Here is a 21,731-nt window from a genome sequence, read left to right as displayed (position 1 = left end):
AGATGGTCCATTCATCAGATATTTCTCAAACTCCTTTTGTAAGTTGATTTTGAAGGAGATACCATGTAATGTTGAGCCAGATTATGTGATGTGCACTAAAAGTACCATCTAGATTTGAAGAAATCAACACAGGATAGTTCCCTGGCCATCGAAGTTCGTTAAATCGGATATCTGCTGTTCCCAAAACCACTGGGAAATTTCTTTGTCTAGACTACAGCGATCATTTACCCTCTGGTGTTAGTCGTGTCAGTTAACCTGGTGACTTTTATAATAATATCATATCCTGAGAATTTCAAGACATTTTTAAAACTGAAAAATGGGAAAATTAAATAGTGCTGTATTAATGTTCCAAAATTCAGTGAAGCAGTGATTGTAAACGATTGCCATTAAAGTAAGAAAAGTCAGCTTTCCAAAGACATGTAACTTCTCCTAAATCAGATCCTTGTTCCCTTTCCTCATTATTTTGACAAAAGGTATGTGGCAGCCAATCAGGGAGAGGTAAGGCAGTGGCCAGGGAGGGACAGCTCTGAACCCTGCAGGCCTATCAAGGAGTGGTTCAACATGTTCCTTCACATTTACTGATGTCACTCAAAACAACAACAAAGCTTAGCTGTTTTCTTTTTAAGTGTCTGAAAACATTTGGTAGCAACTAAGCATTGGCTGCCATGATGTCACCATCAAAAAATCACGAGAAAGACTCTTAATGACTTCTAAATATAGTCTGCAATTCACAACTTAGCTCCGTGTATTTAGGAAAAGTAGTTGGCATTATATAAGAAATTATGGAAACCTGTCCTTTGCCAGTCAGTCACTGGCCAGACTTAGCGGCGACATTTTCACACCGCAGCCCTGGATCGGAGGTTGGAGGAGGCACCTGTTAAACTAGTTGGCGGGAAGATCATTCAGTCTTGGCAGACAGAAGAGGGATAGTGATTTAGCCAGCTATCCCTGGTTTAATCACTAAGAATTAATCGAACTTCTGGAAGTATTTTGGGAGTAAACATTACGTCAAGCAGAAAATTCTAGCAGGTCACCAGGACACTGACTAAGGTTAACTATTTAATGAAAACTTTGGTTCAGCACAGAGGCTGGCCGTGGCACTGTCACCACCCTTCATGGTGACTGGACAGAGGAAGTAGCTGTCCTAACTCTTACATGGAAACAGACACAACCCTCAAGTGACATCTTTATTTACCCTGGACAAAATGCCCTCTCTGAAACTGTTTAGGTCCGGGATAAAGCAAAGGTGTATCTCTCTCTCTCTCTCTCTCTCTCTCTCTCTCTCTCTCTTTTTTTTTTCTCTTTGGGGATTTTTTTTTTTTAAGCTACTATAGTAAGTTACTTTGATTTGGAAAACTTTTGGCTTTGCTCTGTTAGCATTATGAGTGAAATAAGCAATTGGCTTCCCCACATAGAGCAGCAGCACCATGTGCTTGCTTCATGAATTCAGGGAAAGTCTAGCCCCTTCTGTGTTGATGAAACCTTTTCGGTGCCCAGAGGCCACCATAGCAGGCTTAGAGCAGGTGGGAGCATAAAGGTCTCCAGGACTCCTACTTGGTATAGTTAAGCCTTTCCTAGGAGATGTGTCTGTCTACTGCTTAATTTCTTGACTGCTGCGATTTTTTTGCTATGTCCTTAAAGCTGAGTCTAGCTTACTCTGCCATGTGCCTTAGATTAGATAGAGAAGGGACCTTAAAAATCATGCAGTTAATTGGTAAAGATGAGTTTGAATGAGAAGTAATGTTTGTCTCAGCAACATTGAGCCTTTGATAAGCTAATATGTAAGGTTTGCCACACGTTTTTTGGCTGTTTGATCCCTTTTTGGAACAATTCTCCATGTGTACAAGTCTTGGCACTCCACCACCTCTTGTTTTCTATACCTACTGGCAAGGGCATGGGGGTGGGCTGCGAGTGGGTTAAGGGCTTTCAAGTCTTCAAAAAACAAAGCCTATGCCTTCAAAAATGAGAGGAAACAAAGATTTGGCTAACTAAAAGTGGTTTTGAAAAACTTTACTTGGCTTTACATGGGATGTTAGTGTCCTGTTTTGTCTGGCTTGTGACTGGCCATGAGCTGGAAGAACCATCAGCTAGTTGCAAGGTTTTAGGAAGGAGGTACTGTGCTCCCTGTTGACCAGATGTCCTCTTTGTCCCCATCCCTCTTTTGATTTCAGTGGTGCTTCATGCCCCTCCTCCAACCAAGATCAAACGCGAGCTGCACAGCCCCTCCTCAGAGCTGTCATCCTGTAGTCACGAGCAGGCTCTTGGTGCTAACTATGGAGAAAAGTGCCTCTACAACTATTGGTAAGTGGAGTGTCAGAAAGGCTGCGACAGCAGGTCTCCAGGTGAGTGAGCGGTCCAGGTGTTAGCTGGGATGGGAACCTTCCCTTCTTTCACCTGAGTTTAATCCTCTTGGCCTAGCTCAGTCCACTGGAGGCATTTGGGCTGCCTGTGAAATGCAAAACTCTTACAGTGACCTTAAGTTCAAGGGAACACTGAGCCCTCCTAGGGAAAGAACCTGTAATACTGGGTTATTTGATCTGTGGCTTTGTGACAGGTCATATATAGTTCTTCGCATCTATCATATGTTAATGTGAACTTTAAGACCCAAGAAATAATCTTCAAATCAAAATCTATGTACAAGTCTCCATGCTGGTGCCCTTTACCTAAGAATATCCAGGCCCTAGGAATGAAGCTTGAATTTTGAATCTTTGCTCTGGAAGACAAACAGATCTGCTTGAAAGAGGGGGTGGAAAGGGGGGTGGTACAGGAGAGGAGAGCTGTTAACGGCAGTGAGGTTGCGTCAGAAATTCACCTTCACCAGCGATGCTGACTAATTCCCGGGAACCCTGAGTGCTCACGCGTGGGGGGACCAGAGGAGGCCTTGCTGAAGACGCGACATGTTGCCCCTCATCCATCCACCCCTACAGGCACTATTGGGAGAATTCTTTTAGAAGGAGGGAAAAAAGGAAACCGGAAGCATAGGCTAAAATTATCTTTGAGAAAAAAAATCACTAGAAGTGTTAAACAAGTCCCTGTGACGCAGTGTGTTTGTCACTTTTCAGAGGTACAAATATTCCCTCGGGGCTGCTGGCAATTTAACTATGTTAATGCTGTCATTTCCTGGCAACAATGGGTTGAAAACTAGCAATCCACAAGGCTTGGTAACCAAGCTAATGGCTGGTTCCTTCTTGTCTTTCTGTTTACAGTGCCTATGATAGGAAGCCTCCCTCCGGGTTCAAGCCATTAACCCCTCCCACCACTCCCCTGTCTCCCACCCAGCAGAACCCCCTCTTTCCCCCACCTCAGGCTGCTCTGTCCTCCTCAGCACATGCTCCCACAGCTGGCCAAGTGCAATCCGTGGGCCCTGCACCCGCCTCCCATGCGCTTCCAGAGCCTGGACCACAGCAACAAACGTTTGCCGTCCCCCGGCCACCACATCAGCCCCTGCAGATGCCAAAGATGATGCCAGAAAACCAGTATCCATCAGAACAGAGGTAGGTGCTGCTCTTGGAAGCCTTTTCTCTCCTACCGGGATGAGTGGTTAGCCCAGTGTTGCCAGGCTGACCTAGGCATGAGGTCAGACTAACATTGATGTGAACTTGACCTCTTTGTACACCACCCTGTTCCCAAGGTGCTGCAGATGGGTTGCAGACATGACGTCATCATCTTTAAGAAGCTGGTACAGTGTGGTTAATGAGCCAGGGACAGTGAATTGCCAGGGAGCACCCTCCAGCTAGGTGCCTAGCTCCTCGTGGGCACTGCCTGGGAGAAGTGAACTTTGCTTTCTGCTGTCCATAATTACTTTATTACCAACTTAACTTCCCATGTTCAGGAAGACTGCTGAGTTGCAGGAGGTATTTTTACTCCTCTGATTTTCATGTATCTTAACACGAGAAAAATAGTAAAGAAACTAATTATCTGCTTTCGAGACACATCTGCTGGTTGCCTTCCAGGTAGCTTTGCGTTCCTAATAAGAAGATTGAAACATCAGAGGTCACTTGACCAAACTCATTCATTTATCCAATACCAAAAAATGTGTGAGCCTGGTGTTCATGGAACCAACGTGACTGTTTACATTCCAGCCTTCCATGTTTATTGTCTGTAGTATTCTAGAATTTTGGACACTTGCGGCCTTTTTGTGTGTGTTTTCAAGTCTCTGGAATAAGATTCCCTTGGGTCCTAAGTTGTCAACGGTGTTTCCAGGTACTGTGACCCTGGTGACAGTTGAATTTCATTTCCCTATTTGACCGTACTGGCTGGGTGTGGAAGCGACGTGGCAGGGGAAGAAGGAAGAATGTGTGAGAATACCTTTCCTCAGGCACGGCCCAGCCCAGATGCCTGCCAGTCTTTACACAGATGTTCTCTTTTTTTCTAGAAGAAATGCCAGAAGAAGCAAAGCACCTTTGTCTAGAATCCCCTTACCTCCTTACCCTGAAAGTTATATAGAACCTACCTGATGCGGCTGGGGCCCAGAGGCAATCCTTGTTTGGGAAGCCAGCTCTGGAGATCTCTGGTGCAATGGGAGCTCCGCTAGAAGAGACAGCTGCAACTGAGCTTTTGGCAACCGTCACCTTGTATTAAGGCGTTTGTACTTTTTCCAGAGGAATTGGAAATTTGGATTTTTTTTTTTTAAAGAAGTAGATTGTTTTTAAGATGACAACTAATACTAATTACAAACAACAACACTTTGCAGACTAAACAAAACCTCCATGGGCAAAAGCACCCTGCACGCCTGCCAAGTTGTGAGCTCTGGCCTAGATGCCGTTTTTCGTTTCAGTGGTGTTTTGGTGTCATGTTTCTCAGCAGCATCTGTCTGATTTTCTGCAGGGGTTATGGATTGAGGGAGTAGGTGAGGCACATTTCCGTCCAAATGAGAAGGAAATTTTATTCATTTCCAGACTCTTGCTAGTGTTTTCGCTTTGGTCCTTGTGTATCATCCAGGGGTCCGTGTGTCAAGATGACCTGAGTTGGAGAAAGACCTGTCAGCAGGGCTGCTAGACAGGGTGGCAGTTGGGAAGCAGGTTTGTACCCAGGCTCCCCTTCTCCAGAAAGGAGGAGGAGGAGGAAGAGGTTTGAATTCCTGAGATTGCCGAGGCTCTGCCCTCAGGTGTCCAAAGACAGAGACGCAGGAGCTAGAAAGCAGGTTGTTTCTTTTTCAGGTTCACTCCCTCCTGGAGACTGCCTGGGTGTGTTGAACTTCCTTCTCCTTCTCCCCTTCTGCCTGTAGAGGTGATGGGTCTCACGTAACAAGACCTCATGCTCTTGTGGGGTTGGGGAGGAGACCGACGATGCAGAGAACCTGGAGAGAAAAGGGGTGAAGGGTGCATTACGCAGGCTGCTGAATCAGTAAAGTAAAAGCAAGTCTGGGCCATGCAGGCTTCCGTAGTCCCAAACTGGACATGAACAGAGGTCCCCACTGGGATTCTTGGCTCCATCTTAGAGCCTGAATCTGGGACAGGGTCTTTGTATTATTGTCACACTTGGAGAAACCAGGATCCCACTCTCTACCATCACCCCAGTTCCAGCCTTTATTTCTTTCTCTCTCCCTCCCTCCCTCCTTGACTTGCGTCCTTCCTTCCTTTCTTCTTTCTCTTTTTCAAATTTGGTCTTTATTTGCCGTTGCCCAACAGTGAGGGTTATTCATTTGCGTGTCGATAATAGCACATAGAAAATGAGATGGACCACAATTTCTGGTTTGATTTTTGCACAAGTAATAATAATCAGTCATATATGATATCAGACTTAATAACCACACATTTAGTAACTTTTATGCCTGCCTAGAAGTAGACAGGCTTATTAATAGCTGCAGTTCGTTTTTTTCCCCATGGTTGTGTTAAAATTAGAGGGAAGAGTACTTGAGAAGTTACCCTACTGCATGGATGTGGTATTTGGTAAGACTGAAGGAAATAGAATCTATGGAACCTTTTAACAGCTCCATGACCAACACATCATAAAAAATGAATTCTGTTTACAGATAAAGTATCAGGCATTAGAGCAGCTAAAAACCTTGTAAAGACCACATAGCCAAATACTGGGTCCTACTTTCAGAAACCAAAACATTAACTTACAGCTGCACTGTTAGTTTTGATAGATTTTGATTTCTTTTGAGTTACCAACAGCCACTAAACCCCACTAAAAGCTGGGTAAGTGACCTTGATAAATCCATGGGGACCTTGAACTTTATCCTGCTCTTAAACCACCAAAACTTTATCCATCTCATGAACGACAAAATCCTACTAAATTCCTCCATCATTTAATCAAAACCCTTGCTGTAACACCTGTCTTTCTTGTTTTGCTTTACCGTGTGCTTTATCCATTCTGTTGAGTAGAGTAATAAGCTCAGAGAATAAACACTTTAATGTGGACCTCTTTCTTTAGATGACTTTTAGCCCTGTATCTTACTTGTCCTCCATATATGTTTATTGATGGTGATGGTTGTTACTGAAAATGTAATCTAGTCAAAAGTACACTCTTAACGTTTTATGTAATCTTAGTATATAATTCTTCACAACCCAATTTATTTTTAGAAGATAAATACTGAGTTTTGAAGGCTGTGATTTATATTGGTGATTTCCTCCCCACAGGGAAGGAGGGGGAAACATGTAATTTGGCATGTTCAGACATAGTCCATTTATCCCAAAAGGCCAGCTGCTCCTCACAGAGTGCTTTTCCATCAGCCAGCCCGATCACTTAAGTTTTTTTTCTCTTATCATTTATGATGTTTACATGTGCTGGATAGGAGAATTTGGAAAACGTTCCTGGGTTATGACCATACTGATAGCCATTATCTATTTTGGTCTTTGATGATACCACATCTGCTTATGTTGAGCAAAGGCCCACTATTGAATTTAAGAGGCACTGCTAAAATAGCTCATCTACGAATTTTGGAATATACCACACTGTCATTTCACATCACAGAAAGAAGCAAACAGAACAAGAAGAGACAAAATTTAAGAAAATCCTCAGCAGTTGGGTAGACGTGCTCAGCTTCTGCATTGTCGCTCTGGGCATCAGTATGGAAGTAGGCTGTCAGTGCTGTCGGTTGCAACCTGGGTGAGGCACCCGTGGGGCCCTAAGACAGGGTCAGTGGTGTTCACAGGGTCTTCTGAAAGAGAACATTCTCGGCCTTGGTGAATATGTCTAAGGCTTCCAAACATAAAGGGGCAAGGTAATTCTTTTGGAATTCTGATTAAATAATCAGTGACCGTTTTTCTTTTATTTCTACTTGTTCTCTTAGAGTTTATCCCTAATATTTAGCTGTTCCTTTTGCCTCTTCAGATTCTGTGGCTGTTAAGAGAGGAAGGAACTTCTACGAGAGTTAACATTCGTAGCCTGCAATAGAGCATACAGAGGCCTTTCCTCCACCTGCCCCTGTTGATAGTGTGCAGTGCACTGCAACACAGGTTTACTTACTTACGGAGTGAAAGCTGAGCTCCACGCAGGCCTGATGGGCGTTGTTCTGATGACAGTCAGCCCTCGTGTTTCGGGTTCCCACGTCAGTGCTGTCTGTCAACCTCAATCCTTATGGTGTGAACCCGTTTCTATCCTGCCATCGTTCCCTGAAGAATATACTGTGATAACTACTTACACAGAGATTACCTTGTGTTGGGAATTAGAAGCAATCTAGAGGTGATCTAAAGTATATAAAACATTTACGTAAGTTATTAAGTAAGTACTGTGCTGTTTTGTATCATTGATTTGATCGTCTTCAGGCTTTGGTTTCCATTGAGAGTCCTAAAATCAAGCCCCTGCTGATGCTCAGGACTGACAGGACTTCCCTAGGTCCACAAACGCAGGGCTTTGGAACCAGTGGCATAACAGGTAAAGCTGCTGCCACCCATCTGGAAAGTGAACCAGTGGATGGAGGATCTCTATCTCTCTGTGCCAAATAAATAAATCTTAAAAGAAAAAACAAATGCAGAGTTTTTCCAGTTTTGAATTTCACGATGTTGACTTGCAGGCTGTTGCCTTTTAACATGGTAAAAGAGACTTCTTTCTGTCTTTAACTTACGGATGTTGAAATTTCTTCAACACTTTTCCTCGCCTTTAGTGAGATGATCAAATGATTTTTCTTCAATTTCTTAGTGTGCTGAGTTACATGAAACCAACCTTGCATTCCTGTAACAATGCCACTTTGTTTACAGAGTGTTACTGTTTTTATACTACTGAACTTGGGCTCATCTGCATCTACATGTGTGATTGAGAATAGCACACCCTTTCTTGTATTGTTCTTGTTGGGTGTTAGCAGTGAGGTTATTATGTCCATCAGACAAATGGAAGGTACCCTGACTTCCTGTATCCTGGAACATTTCATATGAAACTGGAATTCTTTATTCCTGGAGTTTTTAGGAAAGTTTGTAATATCATTTGAATTTTTAACAGTTTTGAATGTTGGTGTTTGTGGAGAGGATATTTTATTACTGGGTCAATGTCATCACTTTTTGGTTTTACTCTTGATTTCTATCTAGCTGAATACATTTCTTAATTTTTTTCTGAGGAACTTTCTCACTATGTGTTTATAAAATTAATCATAAAAAAGTTGATCACAATATCATTTTAATATAGCTGCATTCAGTTTTTTTTAATATCTAACCATTTTTTCTTTTTCAGTCTTGGTAGACAATTTTGTCTTTTTTAAAGATTTATTATCTTTTTTAATTGGAAAATCAGATTTGCAGAGAGAAGGAGAGACAGAAAGATCCTCCATCCCTACTGGTTTACTCTCCGAGTGGCCACAACAGGCAGAACTGAGTTGATCTGAAGCCAGGAGCTTCTTCTGGGTATCCTATGTGGTTGCAGGGTCCCAAGGCTTTGGTCCGTCCTCAGCTGCCTTCCCAGACCACAAGCAGGGAGCTGGATGGGAAATGTAGCAGCCAGGATACAAACTGGCACCCATTTGGGCTCCTGACACATGCAAGGCGAGGACTTCAGCTACTAGGCTACTGTTTCCTTTTTGACCTTGCTTATTCTCCATTGAATATTTTTTGTTTCATTAACTTATGCTGTGGCTAAAGATTTTAATCTTATTTTCTTTGGATTTATACTGTTTAACAGAGTCCTTTGGTTTGATGATGAGCTCTTTGCGTTTTAGTCCTTTTTCTGTATAAAGTATATAACTTCTGAAGCGGGTTGATGATATAGTGTGGTTGTCCCAGGTTGCCTGTGGTCTACACCTTATCTAGAAGTAATTGCTCCTAGCTTGTCCTTTCATGCTCTCAGATAGCCTGGTAGAAACAGTGCTGACCGGTGGCTGTAGAATGAGTTGGACAGATTGCCAGCCTGCAATAAAGCCCAGCTTTGGACTTGTGTAAATTTTGGTTCATTCCTCCTGGAAAATTGGAAAATAGTAGCTACTCATCCTATAAAATCATCAGATGCATTAAAATCACATTGGGACAGAAAAAGTAGTCAGTAAATGTTAGCTTCTATGATAAGTCTACTTTTGAAAAATCATGTTGATTCTCCATACATTGCATTAAAGGAATATTTCTGGACTGATACAGCTGCCACACACTTAGACACTTCAGTTGCTGGGGTGGGCATTAGATGGTGGCAGTTAAGACGTTCACTTGGGACACCCACATCCCACATTGCAGTGTTGGTTCAGGTTCTGGCTCCACTTAGAACTTCTTTTTCCTGCTGATGACATCCTGGTAGAAGCAGCAGGTGGTGACTGAAGTCCTTGGGTTCCTGGCACCCACATGGCAGAACTAGACTGAGTTCTAGGGTCTTAACTTTGGCATGGCTAAGCCCCCCAAAGCTGTAGGCATTTAGAAAGTTACAGTGAATGAAGAACTCTGTGCCTATCCATTTCTGCATCTCTCATTCTGTGTTGCAAATAAACTGAAATAAAAACTTACTTGGAGAAAAAAAGCTGCATTGCTTCCTTGTTTACTGTTAACTTTTTTTTTAGGACTTATTTATTTTTATTGGAAAGGTGGATTTACAGAGATGAGGAGAGAAAGATCTTTCATCCACTGGTTCACTCCCCAAATGACTTTAACAGTTAGAACTGAGCAGAACCAGAGCCAGGAGCTTCTTCTGGATCTCTCACATGGCTGCAGCATCCCAAGGCTTTGGGTTATCCGCCACTGCTTTTCTAGGCCCCAAGCAGGGAGCTGGATGGGAAGTGGAGCAGCCTGGACACAAACTGGTGCTCATATGGTATGCTGGTGCTGGCAGGCTGAGGATTAGCTAGTTGAACCGTCACACTGGGTGGTGAAGTGCCTCTGATTTTGTGCCTATCTTTTCCCAGTTTAGATGAGCTGCTTTAAGGCTAAGCAGGGTTGATGAGCCTCATGGAATCCTGGGAATTGTTTCATATTTTTGGTTTGCTTCTAGAGATAGTGTCTGCTTCTTGATAATATGACAATAAGATACACATTAATGTGAAGCTGAGTGGCATATTGCTACCTGCAGTACCAGTCCACACTATTTTTCTGAGAAGTGGGTATTGGGAAGCATACGTTTGGCTTTTATGAATGATTGTCCGTGTCCCATACTCCTCCCATCATCTCTCCTCCTCCTAGTTTTTGGAGATCTTCCTTAGCGTTTACCTGGCTTCCAGTTTTAGCTTAGGTTACAAAGGGTGGAACTAGAGCAGCTGATGGTAATGTGTACTGAGAACAGTCATGGGTGCCCTCACAAGCATCATCATATGTAATCTAAGGATCAGGAATTCTGATTGGCCTGATTTTACTGATGAGGAAACTGAGGCAGTTACACAACTCACTCAAGATCACATTAAGGTTGAATTTGAGCTCGGGATGTTCTGAGCTAACAGCCAGAGCCTTTTACCCAACTCCCCTGACTCTGTCTTCCATCCTCTTCTCTTACTTAGCCTTACCAAAATCACCACCTATGTGGTGTTAGTTACCTGGCAGATGCTATATTTCATCTCTTCTCTCACCTCTGAACATGTCCTTTTTGACCTGGCACCCACAGCCAACATGTAGCCTTCACTGGATTTTTCCTTTTCTTGTAAGCTTTGTGTTTATTCAGTGTGTTGGCAGCAGGAATTGAAAAGGAAATACAGGGAAAGCATCTGACGGTTTTCATAACGTAAACCAAATGTTGGTAGCGTGGGTGAGCTTTGGGGAGGAGAGGCACTAAATAAATCTGACAGATAAATAACTGGTTTTTTCAGTGACCAGGCAATGAAGAGGCTTTAATCTGTGACCTATTGGATTGGTGGTTGGTGTCCCTTTACTCACCACCTGTGAGTTCATGACGCATGCACTCTGCTGCAATCACAGGTGCATTAGGAGGAAAGTGGGGAGCAAGGAAGAAAGGCGAGATGCTGGAACTGAGCTCCTCCTCCCCTGGAAACTCTTGCCTGCCTTGACAAATGAGAGGCAGCCTTGTCATAGCTGCATTAGGTATGCAGCACTTTCTTAGGAACTTCAAAAGGACTGCCAAGCAGGGACGGGGGTTCAGTTGGAGGTCAGTGAGTAAATTCCACAGAATGTATTTTGAGCACAACAACTGAATTAGGCCGGCAAAGCCATTTTCATCAGCAAGCTCTGACGCCATGTTTCTTCCAAACATGTTGGTTTTGTGACCTGTCCTGAGCTTCTCTTTTCCATTTCCACTGTCTCAGATTCAACTCCTAGTGAACAGTTTCCATCAGCCCTCAGCTTCATTCACCCTTGAAAGCTGGGCTGGGGGAGGAGTTGGGGCTGCCACGTGTGCCCACGTGGAAGTCAGTGCCTTGTCCCAAGGAGGCCATTCCAAGCCCACATTTTGAAGCTGAGCTGATGCACTCTGAGCGGAAGTGTTGAGGCCCCGCCAGCTGCGAAGGCTCTAGTTACAGAGTTGAGTGGTGTAAGCCATCTCGGAGCCATCAAAGGATTTGTGGAGGTCATCTTTGAAGGTACCAAGCTGGTAGCCAAGGGGAAAGGGAGGGGGGTGGAAATGGAAGGTGGTTGCCCTTGTAATTGTTCTTCCAAGTGAAATGAAGTTTGGGCACTTCATAGGCATACGGCCTTGAGACTATTCCCGTCTTTGTTTTTGGAAAGAATTCTCTTCAGATTTGCAGCATACTGCCACTGCTTATGTCCTGAATGTTAACCCTCAATCCAAGTTGCAAGTTTATACTGCTTCAAAGACCACTGAAGGGTTTCGTTAAGCAGCATCAAGCAATCTTGAAAACTGAGTTCCTGATCAAGTCCCCCCATAGCATACATCAGTGACCCAATGACAGGTTCTCAACCCACTGAACCTTACATAGTATGTGATATTTGTTTGTTCAAGACACTGGCCTGGCAAATCCTAGTGCTTCTGCAATCTGGGGTGAAAGGATAAAGTATGTGTAGTATCTTGTAATGTTATTTTTGTTTGTTTGTTTATTATTAATTACATTGTATTATGTGACATAGTTTCATAGGTACTGGGATTCTCCCCACCCCTCCTTTTAACGTTATTTTTAAAAAATGATCCCAAGGTGCTATTTTCAGCAGAACAGTAATGCTTCTCAAAAGTACATAGCACACCATGCTATATAACCTGATGCAATATTTTAAATGTAGTTTAAGATGTTTAATCTTGATGCTCCAGCCACCTGTTGCCACTGATTGATTCAAATCAAATACAGGAGCATGTGACCTAGTGTTTAAGGCAGTTTAATACGGCTGAGATCCCCACATCCCATGAGTGTCTAGGCTTAAATCCTGGCTCCGCTCCACATTCCTGATTCCTGCTAATGAGACAACAGCTGATTGCTTAAGTGGTTTAGTCCCTGCCACCCACTGGGAGACCCAGATGGAGTTCCCGGCTCCTTACTTACAGCCTGGCCCGATCCTGGACCTTTGTGCAGACATTTAAGGGAGTGAATCAGTATGTGGCAATTTTTCCTGTCTCTGTTTTCCCAAATCTTTAAGTTTAAATTAAAGCTATTAATATAATTAAAGTTAAAAGCAGATTAAGACTTGAATGTTAGAGGATTATACTGTTTATGTTTTAAAAACATTATTGAAATTATTCTAAATCCTTCATTGCCACTTGAGTCCCACCTTCCATTTTCTGCTTACAGGTATGTGTTCACAAACACTTCTCTTTAGACACATAAATGAATATCCTAGTCATGTATCATTGGTCTCTGACCTCCATATCCAGTCTGCTAAAGTCTATCCCAGTCTGTCATAGATTACAGCGGTGGCAGAAACCATGTAATAGACACAACTCACCATTGTTAGAAATACTTGAAGGTAATGCATCTTAATGTCTCAGATACTTTGCCTTTGGTCACTTAAATAAGTGACATCACTCAAGGATCTCGGTCATTCTCATCTATTGTACCACCCATCCAAGTGGGTAGGGGGCAGTTGGCATGCTTCTGGGTTTATCTGACTGCTATATTTACGTGTGTGTGTGTGTGTGTGTGTGTGTGTGTGTATAAATCTAGTATATATAAATCTAGATATAGATATATCTAGTGTGTGTACTAGATTTATAGGATTTATAGGATGTTGACTTAATGACAACAATAGAAGACTTAATGTTCTATCTTATTATAAAAATAATGTACATTTTTCAACTGTGGATTAGTAAAAATGAAAAAGATCACTTAAAATTATAACCACTCTAAAGGTAAGCAATGTAAACAAATGTGAATCTTCCCACAACTTTATATGGCCACCAGAATTCTGTTTTTGCAAAATTTTGATGCTTTCTATACTGTCTAGCAACCTGCCTTAAAATATATACACATATATATTTTTTAAAAGGACCTTTCAAGGTCCTTATATACATGTTACATCATATCTGACAGTTTCTTTTAACTAAATCTATGCACAATGTCCTTAGTTAGCTCCCTTGTTAGACACTTGGGTGGGCACATGCTGGAGCTATGGCTAATCGTGTAATTCAGGAGCTCTTTATATACCAGGTTCAGAATTATTACCACAACCTGCTCATCCTCTAAGTTAACTGGAAAAAAACACTCACCCTCTCTCTTTTTTTTAGCTTTATTATTTGATTAGTAATGAAAAACATTTTGTTTATGACCATTAGTATTTAGTGATTTTCCTACATAGGCCCTTGACATTTTTCATATTGAAATGTTTTTGTCTTTTGTTGATTTTTTTTTTTTAGATTTATGTATTTTTATTGCAAAATCAGATATACAGAGAGGAGGAGAGACAGAGAGGAAGATCTTCGGTCCATTGATTCATTCCCCAAGCTGCCGCAATGGCTGGAGCTTAGCTGATCCGAAGCCAGGACTCTGGAGCTTCATCCAGGTCTCCCATGTGGGTACAGGAATCCAAGACTTTGGGTCTACCTAGGCTTTCCTAGGATGCAAGCAGGGAGCTGGATGGGAAGCGAGCTGCAGGGATTAGAACTGGCACCCATAAGAGATCCCGGCGCATGCAAGGCGAGGACATTAGTCACTAGGCCATGGCACCGGGCCCCTTTTGTCGAGTCTTAAAAGTTGTGTGAACAATCTCAATATTGCCATCTTTGTTGGAGATTGTCCCCTAGTTTTGTCTTTGGTTTTGTTTCTGGTGTTTTCTCACAGTCATTGCCCACTGTGACCAACACACGTACACATCTTGGATATTTACTTTCAGTTTCACTTCTCTTGTAGAAATGTAGACAGTGAGCTGTATCCATGTTTATCTTGGTGATTTCTGCTATTGGTGTGATGCTTAGATAAATTTTTTTCACTTCAAGGATTTAAGTTTTTATGTATGTTTAACTTTGCTATATGGTTTCCACTTTTTAGATTGCCATCTTTACTCCATTTAAAATTTATACTGGCTTGTGTTATTTAGCAGAATCTAACTCTTGTCCCCACTAATTTGAGATGTTCCTTTTAACAAGTAATAAATTTTGGAATAGGAGAAGATTTAAATTTTTTTTTGTTTATGTATTTTGAGAGACAAACATAACTTGTCTGCTGGCTCACTGCCCAGAAGTCAGGTCTCCTGGTCTCCCAAGGGATGGCAGGAAGGCGACTACCTCGCCGTCACCTGCTGCCTCCAGGACATTTTAGCAGGGAGCTGGAGTTGGGAGTAGAGTTAGGAGTTGAATCCAGGCACTGCAATGTAGAATGCTGGCATCTTTGTTCTCCTAAGTGCTCATCCAAATACCAGATGATTTTTGACTTTCCATTCAATTCCTTTGATTGGCTTACCTTTCCTTCCTGTTCTACTGCTTTAATTATTACAATTGATATGTAAGATGCCATTATTTCTTTTCAGAAATCTGAGGCAGACATTGGCGTAATGGTTAGGTGCTGCTTAGGACTCCTGCATGCCCCATCAGAGTGTCTGACTTTGAGTCCCTGCTCCATTCCCAGTTCCAGCTTCCTGCTAATGCGCATCCTGGGAAGCAGCAGTTGATGGCTGAAGTACTAGGATTCCTTTCATGCCAGTAACAGGCCTAGCCCAGGAACCTCACTCCTGGCTTTAGCCTGACCCACCTTCAGTCACTGGCATTTGGGGTATGAATCAGTGGATGAGATTTCTTTCTCTCCTTTTCAAATAGCTAAATATTTACAGATAAATTACTGGTATTTGGATAAAGTTAGTTTCATTTTGTCCAATTGGTTGGAAACGTATTTGCTTTTATAGAGTAATTTCCAGTGAATCAACAGCTTCATGCTCATAAATATTTTCTCTTAGACCTTTCTTTTCCTCGAACAGAAATTCTCAGATTTTATTTTTCTGATTATTTCCAAGAATTTTAAGGTTTTGATTATAACTATGAAAGGGGTTTCCTTTTCTGTAGTGTGTTTCCGAGACGATTGACTTAGGTTCGTCAGCCTGCTAAACTTCTGTCTGTAGGTGAGAGAATGAATGAACTGGTGAAAAACTGTATGTATGTCTTAGTGCCAATTTCAAATAGTTGACCTTAAGTTTTTAGATACCTATAATGCCATCTGTGCTTGAAATAAAACATGCATAAGAGATCACAGAGTGCTGTGTCCTTATTTCTTCTGCCACTTCTGATTCTGGAGAGCTGAAGGGCATGGTTGGATGGAAAGTAAGTATCATGCCCAGAAATAAACTCTGATAACTTCTTGGCAAATAGTTTCCTTAGTCTGAACTTTGAGTCTTCCATGTGCAATGACAGGATGTATTTCCCATGTCTTGGTAAACAGTACTTACCTCTGTCTTACAGATTTCAGAGACAGCTGTCTGAACCCTGCCACCCCTTCCCTGCGCAATCAGGAGTTCCTGGAGATAATCGCCCCAGTTACCACCGGCAAATGTCTGAACCCATCGTCCCTGCTGCTCCTCCTCCACCCCCTCAGGGATTCAAACAAGAATACCACGACCCGCTATATGAACATGGGGTGCCAGGGATGCCAGGCCCCCCAGCTCATGGGTTCCAGTCACCAATGGGAATCAAGCAGGAGCCCCGGGATTACTGCGTTGATTCAGGTTGGCGTCATGCTGTGCTGTGTTGTTTCTTCATGCTCGAGGATTGTTACTGAGTGTTATCTTTGTGTAGAAGGGTGGAAGGCTTGAGACTAGTTTTATATAAGATTTGTTACCTGACAGTTTTTGAGCTAGGAAAAGCAGACATGTGTATGCATAGCTGAATATAAAACAAAACAGAAATGTGAAACAACATCTAGGGAGTGCAATGGGCATTCCAAAGGGTTGCAGAATATACCTCCAGGTGCAAGCCTGAAGGTTTTGGGTGGTGTCTCTAAGACCTAGCATTGGGATGATCATGTGGCACAAGGAATGTAATGTTTGTTACTTTGTTACTTTGATATTTTAGTCCTGTTCCTGGTTTGGTTGTTTTTTTTTTTTTTTCTGTCCCTAGTTTTGTGGTTTTGTTTCTTTTCATACAACAAACTGACAACACTCAGTTGAGCTTGAGTGTAAGAGAGGATTCTTTGATTTTTGAAATGAATAGTGTTCTGAGCAAGCATTTAGTGCAGTGCTGGGAGTACTGCAGATGCACCAAGTTGCTTCATGAATGAGATTCACAGCTCTATCATAGTATTTGCAACTGAGAAAATGTGTGTATGTCTCAGGAGCTACTGGTCAACCTCATGAGAGCTATAACTTGGTATGGCACCTACTCTTAAGCACTAGGATATCTCTTGCTGAGGAACTTAAGCATATAAAGGTTAAATTGTCCTTAGGGGAGCACTCTCTTTCCTCATCCTCTCTCCTACTCTTGCACTCCTGATGTTTTGCAGGTAGGGCATAAGAAATGAGACCATTAGGGGGAAGATAATTTTGCAGCTTGCACATTTAACAACTGTTTCTGCCTCTTTATTTCCCCTTCCCCTTTCAGAAATGATGTGAGCTTGTTTTAGTTGGTGTTAAAGGAATTTAAGGGTCGTTTTAGTTTTCAGCTTTTCCCTTGCATGCTTATCTGAAAGAGCTGAGGGTTGGGAGTCTTCTGCAAATCTAAGACAATACATAGATTGCTCCATTTGGGAAAAAATTGGTTATAGGAACAGCTGGGAAGTAGGCAAAAGGAAGACATCTGTTGCTTTGTGACCAAAAAATTAGGTCATGATAACTTGTAAAACTCTCCACTGGCATTTCTCTTGAAGTTTTGGATTTTTTTTTTTTTTTTTGAGTCAGGCAAAGCCAGTAACATTTTTTTTCCCCTTTGGAAATGACATTTTTAGGTAATGTCTTGATGGTTTTTCACCCCCACTCCTACTCTCTTAAAGACACCTAACAGATGTCACCTTATCTGTCATTCTTTGATCCAAATGCTTGTTCTTTGGTGAAGGCTCATGCCACTAGGGTAACTTACTTCACTGTCATTCCTTTCAGTGGACCCTGAGTAACATTAAGGGCCAAATAGATCATTTGAATGTGGTTTGGTTTCAGCATTAATATTTCCAGATTGGTGAAAATGTGCCATTGATGGTGTCCAAATTCTGAAATGAGGGGCTTGTAAGAATGGGCATCAGTTTTTCCTCCCATGACTTTTGATTAGGAGTGCCTTGCTTTCAGAAGGTGAGTTGTACCAGAACCAAAAGCACAACTGCAAAGACATGAACTTAAAGCAAGAAAAGGGTTGGGGATTTAGAGCGGAATGTGCTGCTCTCGCTGTGGAAATCATTGATGAAAGTTGTGTCTGGGTTTCCCTTTCAGAAGTGCCTAACTGCCAGTCATCTTACATGAGAGGGGGCTATTTCTCCAGCAGCCACGAAGGTAAGGAGCATATTTATTTGTCTTCTTTTCCCCTAATAATAGTCAAGCTTAATATTACTCAGTTTCCAGGTTAGGATTTGAAAGCCATAGCATTTTAGAAAGCTGTTTTAAATTGTATTTCTTTTAGTTAGTTTCAGTGTGCAGGTAGGTAACTGTATTGTAATTATTATCATATGATAAGTGGTTGCTATTTTTAAGATGAGAAGATTTGAAGTGCTTGTGCTGACTATGAGGGGGAGAGCAGGGAGGAGGAATGAGAATGACAGGGTTGGACTGGAAAGGTTGATGAAATATGAATCATACAAGGAACTTCAAAAAGGTTGTAGAAAATGAACGTTGTCTTTTAATTTCATTTTCCATAAATGTTGTAAAATCCCTTCTGTTGTGTACAAAACAATTTATATTGAAGATTACAAAGGAAATGATTTCTAATTGGATAAATTAAAAAAGATCTCAAAGGAGAACCATGAGATCAGATACAAACCAGATTACCCACAGCCTAGATTGTCATATATCCTGACATTTATTTGAATGTGCAGATGACGGTCTTACGTCTAGGGTGTGTTACTACTCCAGTTCCTGTGCCCAATCCCTTTGATACCAACTAATCAGTGAATCTGTGAGATAATCTCAAAGTAGTAATGACCAGTAGCAGCGGGTAGGGTTGAACCTGTGACTTTGCCTTCACTAACTGAGTGAGAGTAGTTTAGAACAGATAAGAGTCATTGATGTTCTGCAGTATATAACTTCCAGGAATGAAGCTAGAATCTCGTTTCCTGGAGGAGTTTGTTTTTGAGCTGGTTTTTCTTTAAAATACAAAGTTTCGTAGTTTATTCTTACCACAAAAAAAAAGTTGGTTCTACAAAACTTCTAAAATACAGTAAAAAAAAATGAAAACTAAATCTTGCTGTCCAGAAAATCATACCTTCTAGATCTTGCCATTTTTTTCTGTGCATAAGTAAACACAAAGCTTCTTCAAACTTTATGCAAGGCACATAAAAGAAAAACAGCATAGATTTCAAGTAATATCTTTTACACTAAAATAAGCTTATCTTTTTATTTCATTTTCCATGCATGAGCGGAAACATCCTCATAGGCTGGTTTTTCTTCGGACAGTAGTCACTGCCTCAGAGCATGTTGATAACACTGTTCTGACTTCGTAGCGTGCATGGCCATTTGATTCTCAGAGCAGTCTGTGAGTTGCTCTTACTACTTCTGTATTTATGAAACTGAGGCTCAGAGAAGCTACAAGATGTGTCCAAGGTCACGTGACTGGGCAGATAGACTCAGAATTCTGAGCCGAGTCCTGTGGGCTGCAGAGCCTACACGCTTCCTCTCCCTCCGATACGGCACAACCAGTGTCATCTCCACGGCTTCAAGCTTCCTCCATGCTTTCCTCTGCCCTGGCTCCACAGTACTTATTGCATGGATATACGTTTTGCTATCACCTGTAGCTAAAAACAAAGGTACTTCCAAATTATGCATAAAATCAATCAGAATGAATCGTTGCTAAACTCTTTTCTCATTGCCTTGATTAATTCTTGAAGCCAAATTCCTGAAATTTCTGAGTTAAAAGAGTATGACATTTTTACAGCATCCATTGCCAGTTTTTGCAAAGGCCTTAGTTTTGTTGTTTGTTTTTAGTGCAGATCTTTAAAATTTAGGATCCTTTAAAGAAATAATTAGATGTGACTCAAAGGAAGAAGGGGGTCTTTTGTTGGGAGAAGATAATTGAGCTTTCAGCCTGCAAGGAACATTTGCTGAATAGCTCCTGCATGAATGGATGACAATAGCAAATCAGCTGGTTCATTTGATGGACTGGAACCCTGTTGGGGGCCAAGATGGAGTTTGTGGGGCATGAGAGGCCTAGGGAGGTAGGTCCCGAGCTGAGCTGCGCGACTTGAGGTGGTAGGTTCAGGCCTGTTCTGAGCACTGCAATAGGAAAGGTGTTTGTTGCTTTTGCCCTCTTAAAACAGGTACTTCGGAAGTGTGTCTTTTCTATCAAGTATGGGTATCTTAAGATTCTAGAGCAGTGTGATTTCCTAAATCTGTGACATCACAAACTTCTTACAATTGCATATTTGGTGGATTAGGGGGAACCCCAAGTTTAGAGAACAGGGGTCTGTAATTTAACAAGTCCTGCAGGAACTTCTGATCCACCTTCAAGCTTGAAAGCCACGTGGTCATGACCCTCAACTGGGCTCCACGTGGGATGCCCTGGGAAGCTTTAAGAACTGTTGATGCCCAGTCTTCACCCAGAGCACTTGGTGGGACCCAGAAGTCACTGTTTTTAAAGCTGTCCAGGTGATTCCAGTGTGCGTCCCAGCTTGCAGGCGGCTGGGCTCCAGCGTTTCAGATGAAAGTCAAAAGAACTGGTATCTGGAGTATTGGCTGGTTTTGATTGGTCGCAGGAGTGGGTTCTGTGGGACGTTGTTTGCCACTGACTGTTTAAACGGGAGGCCAACTCGTATTTCACTGTGCAGGTTGTGACAGAATAAGAGTCCAGCCCTGAGGAGGTAGGACTGGAGTAGGCACAGCTAAGTGTGACTGTCTCCCAGGGTGCTGAGTGCTGCTACAGAAGCACTTGATATCTGTAGCAGGCCAAGCTAGGAGGAAGGGGTGGATCAGAGTGAGGAAAGCGTTTTGCATAATTACAACATTTAGTAAGGAGTGTGCTCTTAAAGGAAATATTTTTAGTAAGGCAGTGTGTTGCTTACTACACACACATTAGCTGTTGAGTTTGTGTTTTCCCCCACTCTTGCTCGGTGCTTTTCCTGACCCCACACATGTTGAAGAAGTCAGTTTCAAAGGGACCAGCATTTTAATTGTTCTGAATTACCGTGACATGGATTTTCTGTCCTGACCACAGATGCCTGTGAAGTTGTTAGTGAAACAAGTGTTTCTGATGGGCATGTGTGATTGCTCAGATAGCCGTCTTTCCTTAAACGTTCACCTGGAATCCTTGCTCATTGTTGTGAATGTTTCAATTCCACTTTGTCCCTCCAACAGGTTCTTCCTTCCTGCCACCTTTTTTGAGTGATTAAGTGGTTATGACCATGACTAATGACACTAATGCAGGTTCAGTGAATTAAGTATTACTTAAACCAATAGCATCTTCCAGATGCTTTAGAGGACCACATATGGCAACGACTAGAAACCACAAGATAGCGCCAGAATGGTAGTCCTTACAGGCAGGAGTTTGTCTGATTAGTTTGCAAAACCAAACTGAGAATATAATCGAGATTTATGAGTTTTGACTATGTACTGTGTTAGATGATGACCACCGACCTCCCACCCGCTGGTGGAATAATATCGGCAAGTTGTTCAGAGTTGTAATGGAAGCTTTATTGGAAAATCTGCTCCTGGGCCCCCTTCATGCAGAGGGGAAGGAAGAGGGAGGTGAAAAGGGCAACTGAGATACGTGTGGAGGAGTTTTATACTCCTGTAGACATGTGGGCAGGCAAAGGGGCTGTCTGTGCCCCAACTATGTAAAGAATGGCCATTCAGGTGTGCCATTGGTCAACTGGAATCCCGCCAGGACGGTGATGTAACTGGCTCCTGTGGCCCCGCCTGTCCTGGGCTGAATCCTGGGAGACA

At 42.3% G+C, this 21,731-nt stretch overlaps 1 protein-coding gene across 4 annotated transcripts in view; it reads left to right on the top strand.

The window, feature by feature from the left end:
- Window positions 1-21,731, top strand: part of ETV5 (ETS variant transcription factor 5) — a 58,677-nt gene that overhangs the window by 25,846 nt on the left and 11,100 nt on the right. For all 4 annotated transcript variants that reach the window (XM_058662199.1, XM_058662198.1, XM_058662197.1 and 1 more), the window contains exons 6-9: window positions 2,172-2,301; window positions 3,207-3,494; window positions 16,123-16,385; window positions 18,075-18,134. In XM_058662199.1, coding sequence (XP_058518182.1) covers window positions 2,172-2,301; window positions 3,207-3,494; window positions 16,123-16,385; window positions 18,075-18,134 — 741 coding nt within the window. The remainder of the gene's footprint in view (window positions 1-2,171; window positions 2,302-3,206; window positions 3,495-16,122; window positions 16,386-18,074; window positions 18,135-21,731) is intronic.

The sequence above is a fragment of the Ochotona princeps genome, chromosome 3, assembly GCF_030435755.1.
Source record: "Ochotona princeps isolate mOchPri1 chromosome 3, mOchPri1.hap1, whole genome shotgun sequence".
Taxonomy (NCBI): Eukaryota; Metazoa; Chordata; class Mammalia; order Lagomorpha; family Ochotonidae; genus Ochotona; species Ochotona princeps.
Note: the sequence above shows the minus strand (reverse complement) of the source record. Positions and strands in the feature narration are given on the sequence as shown.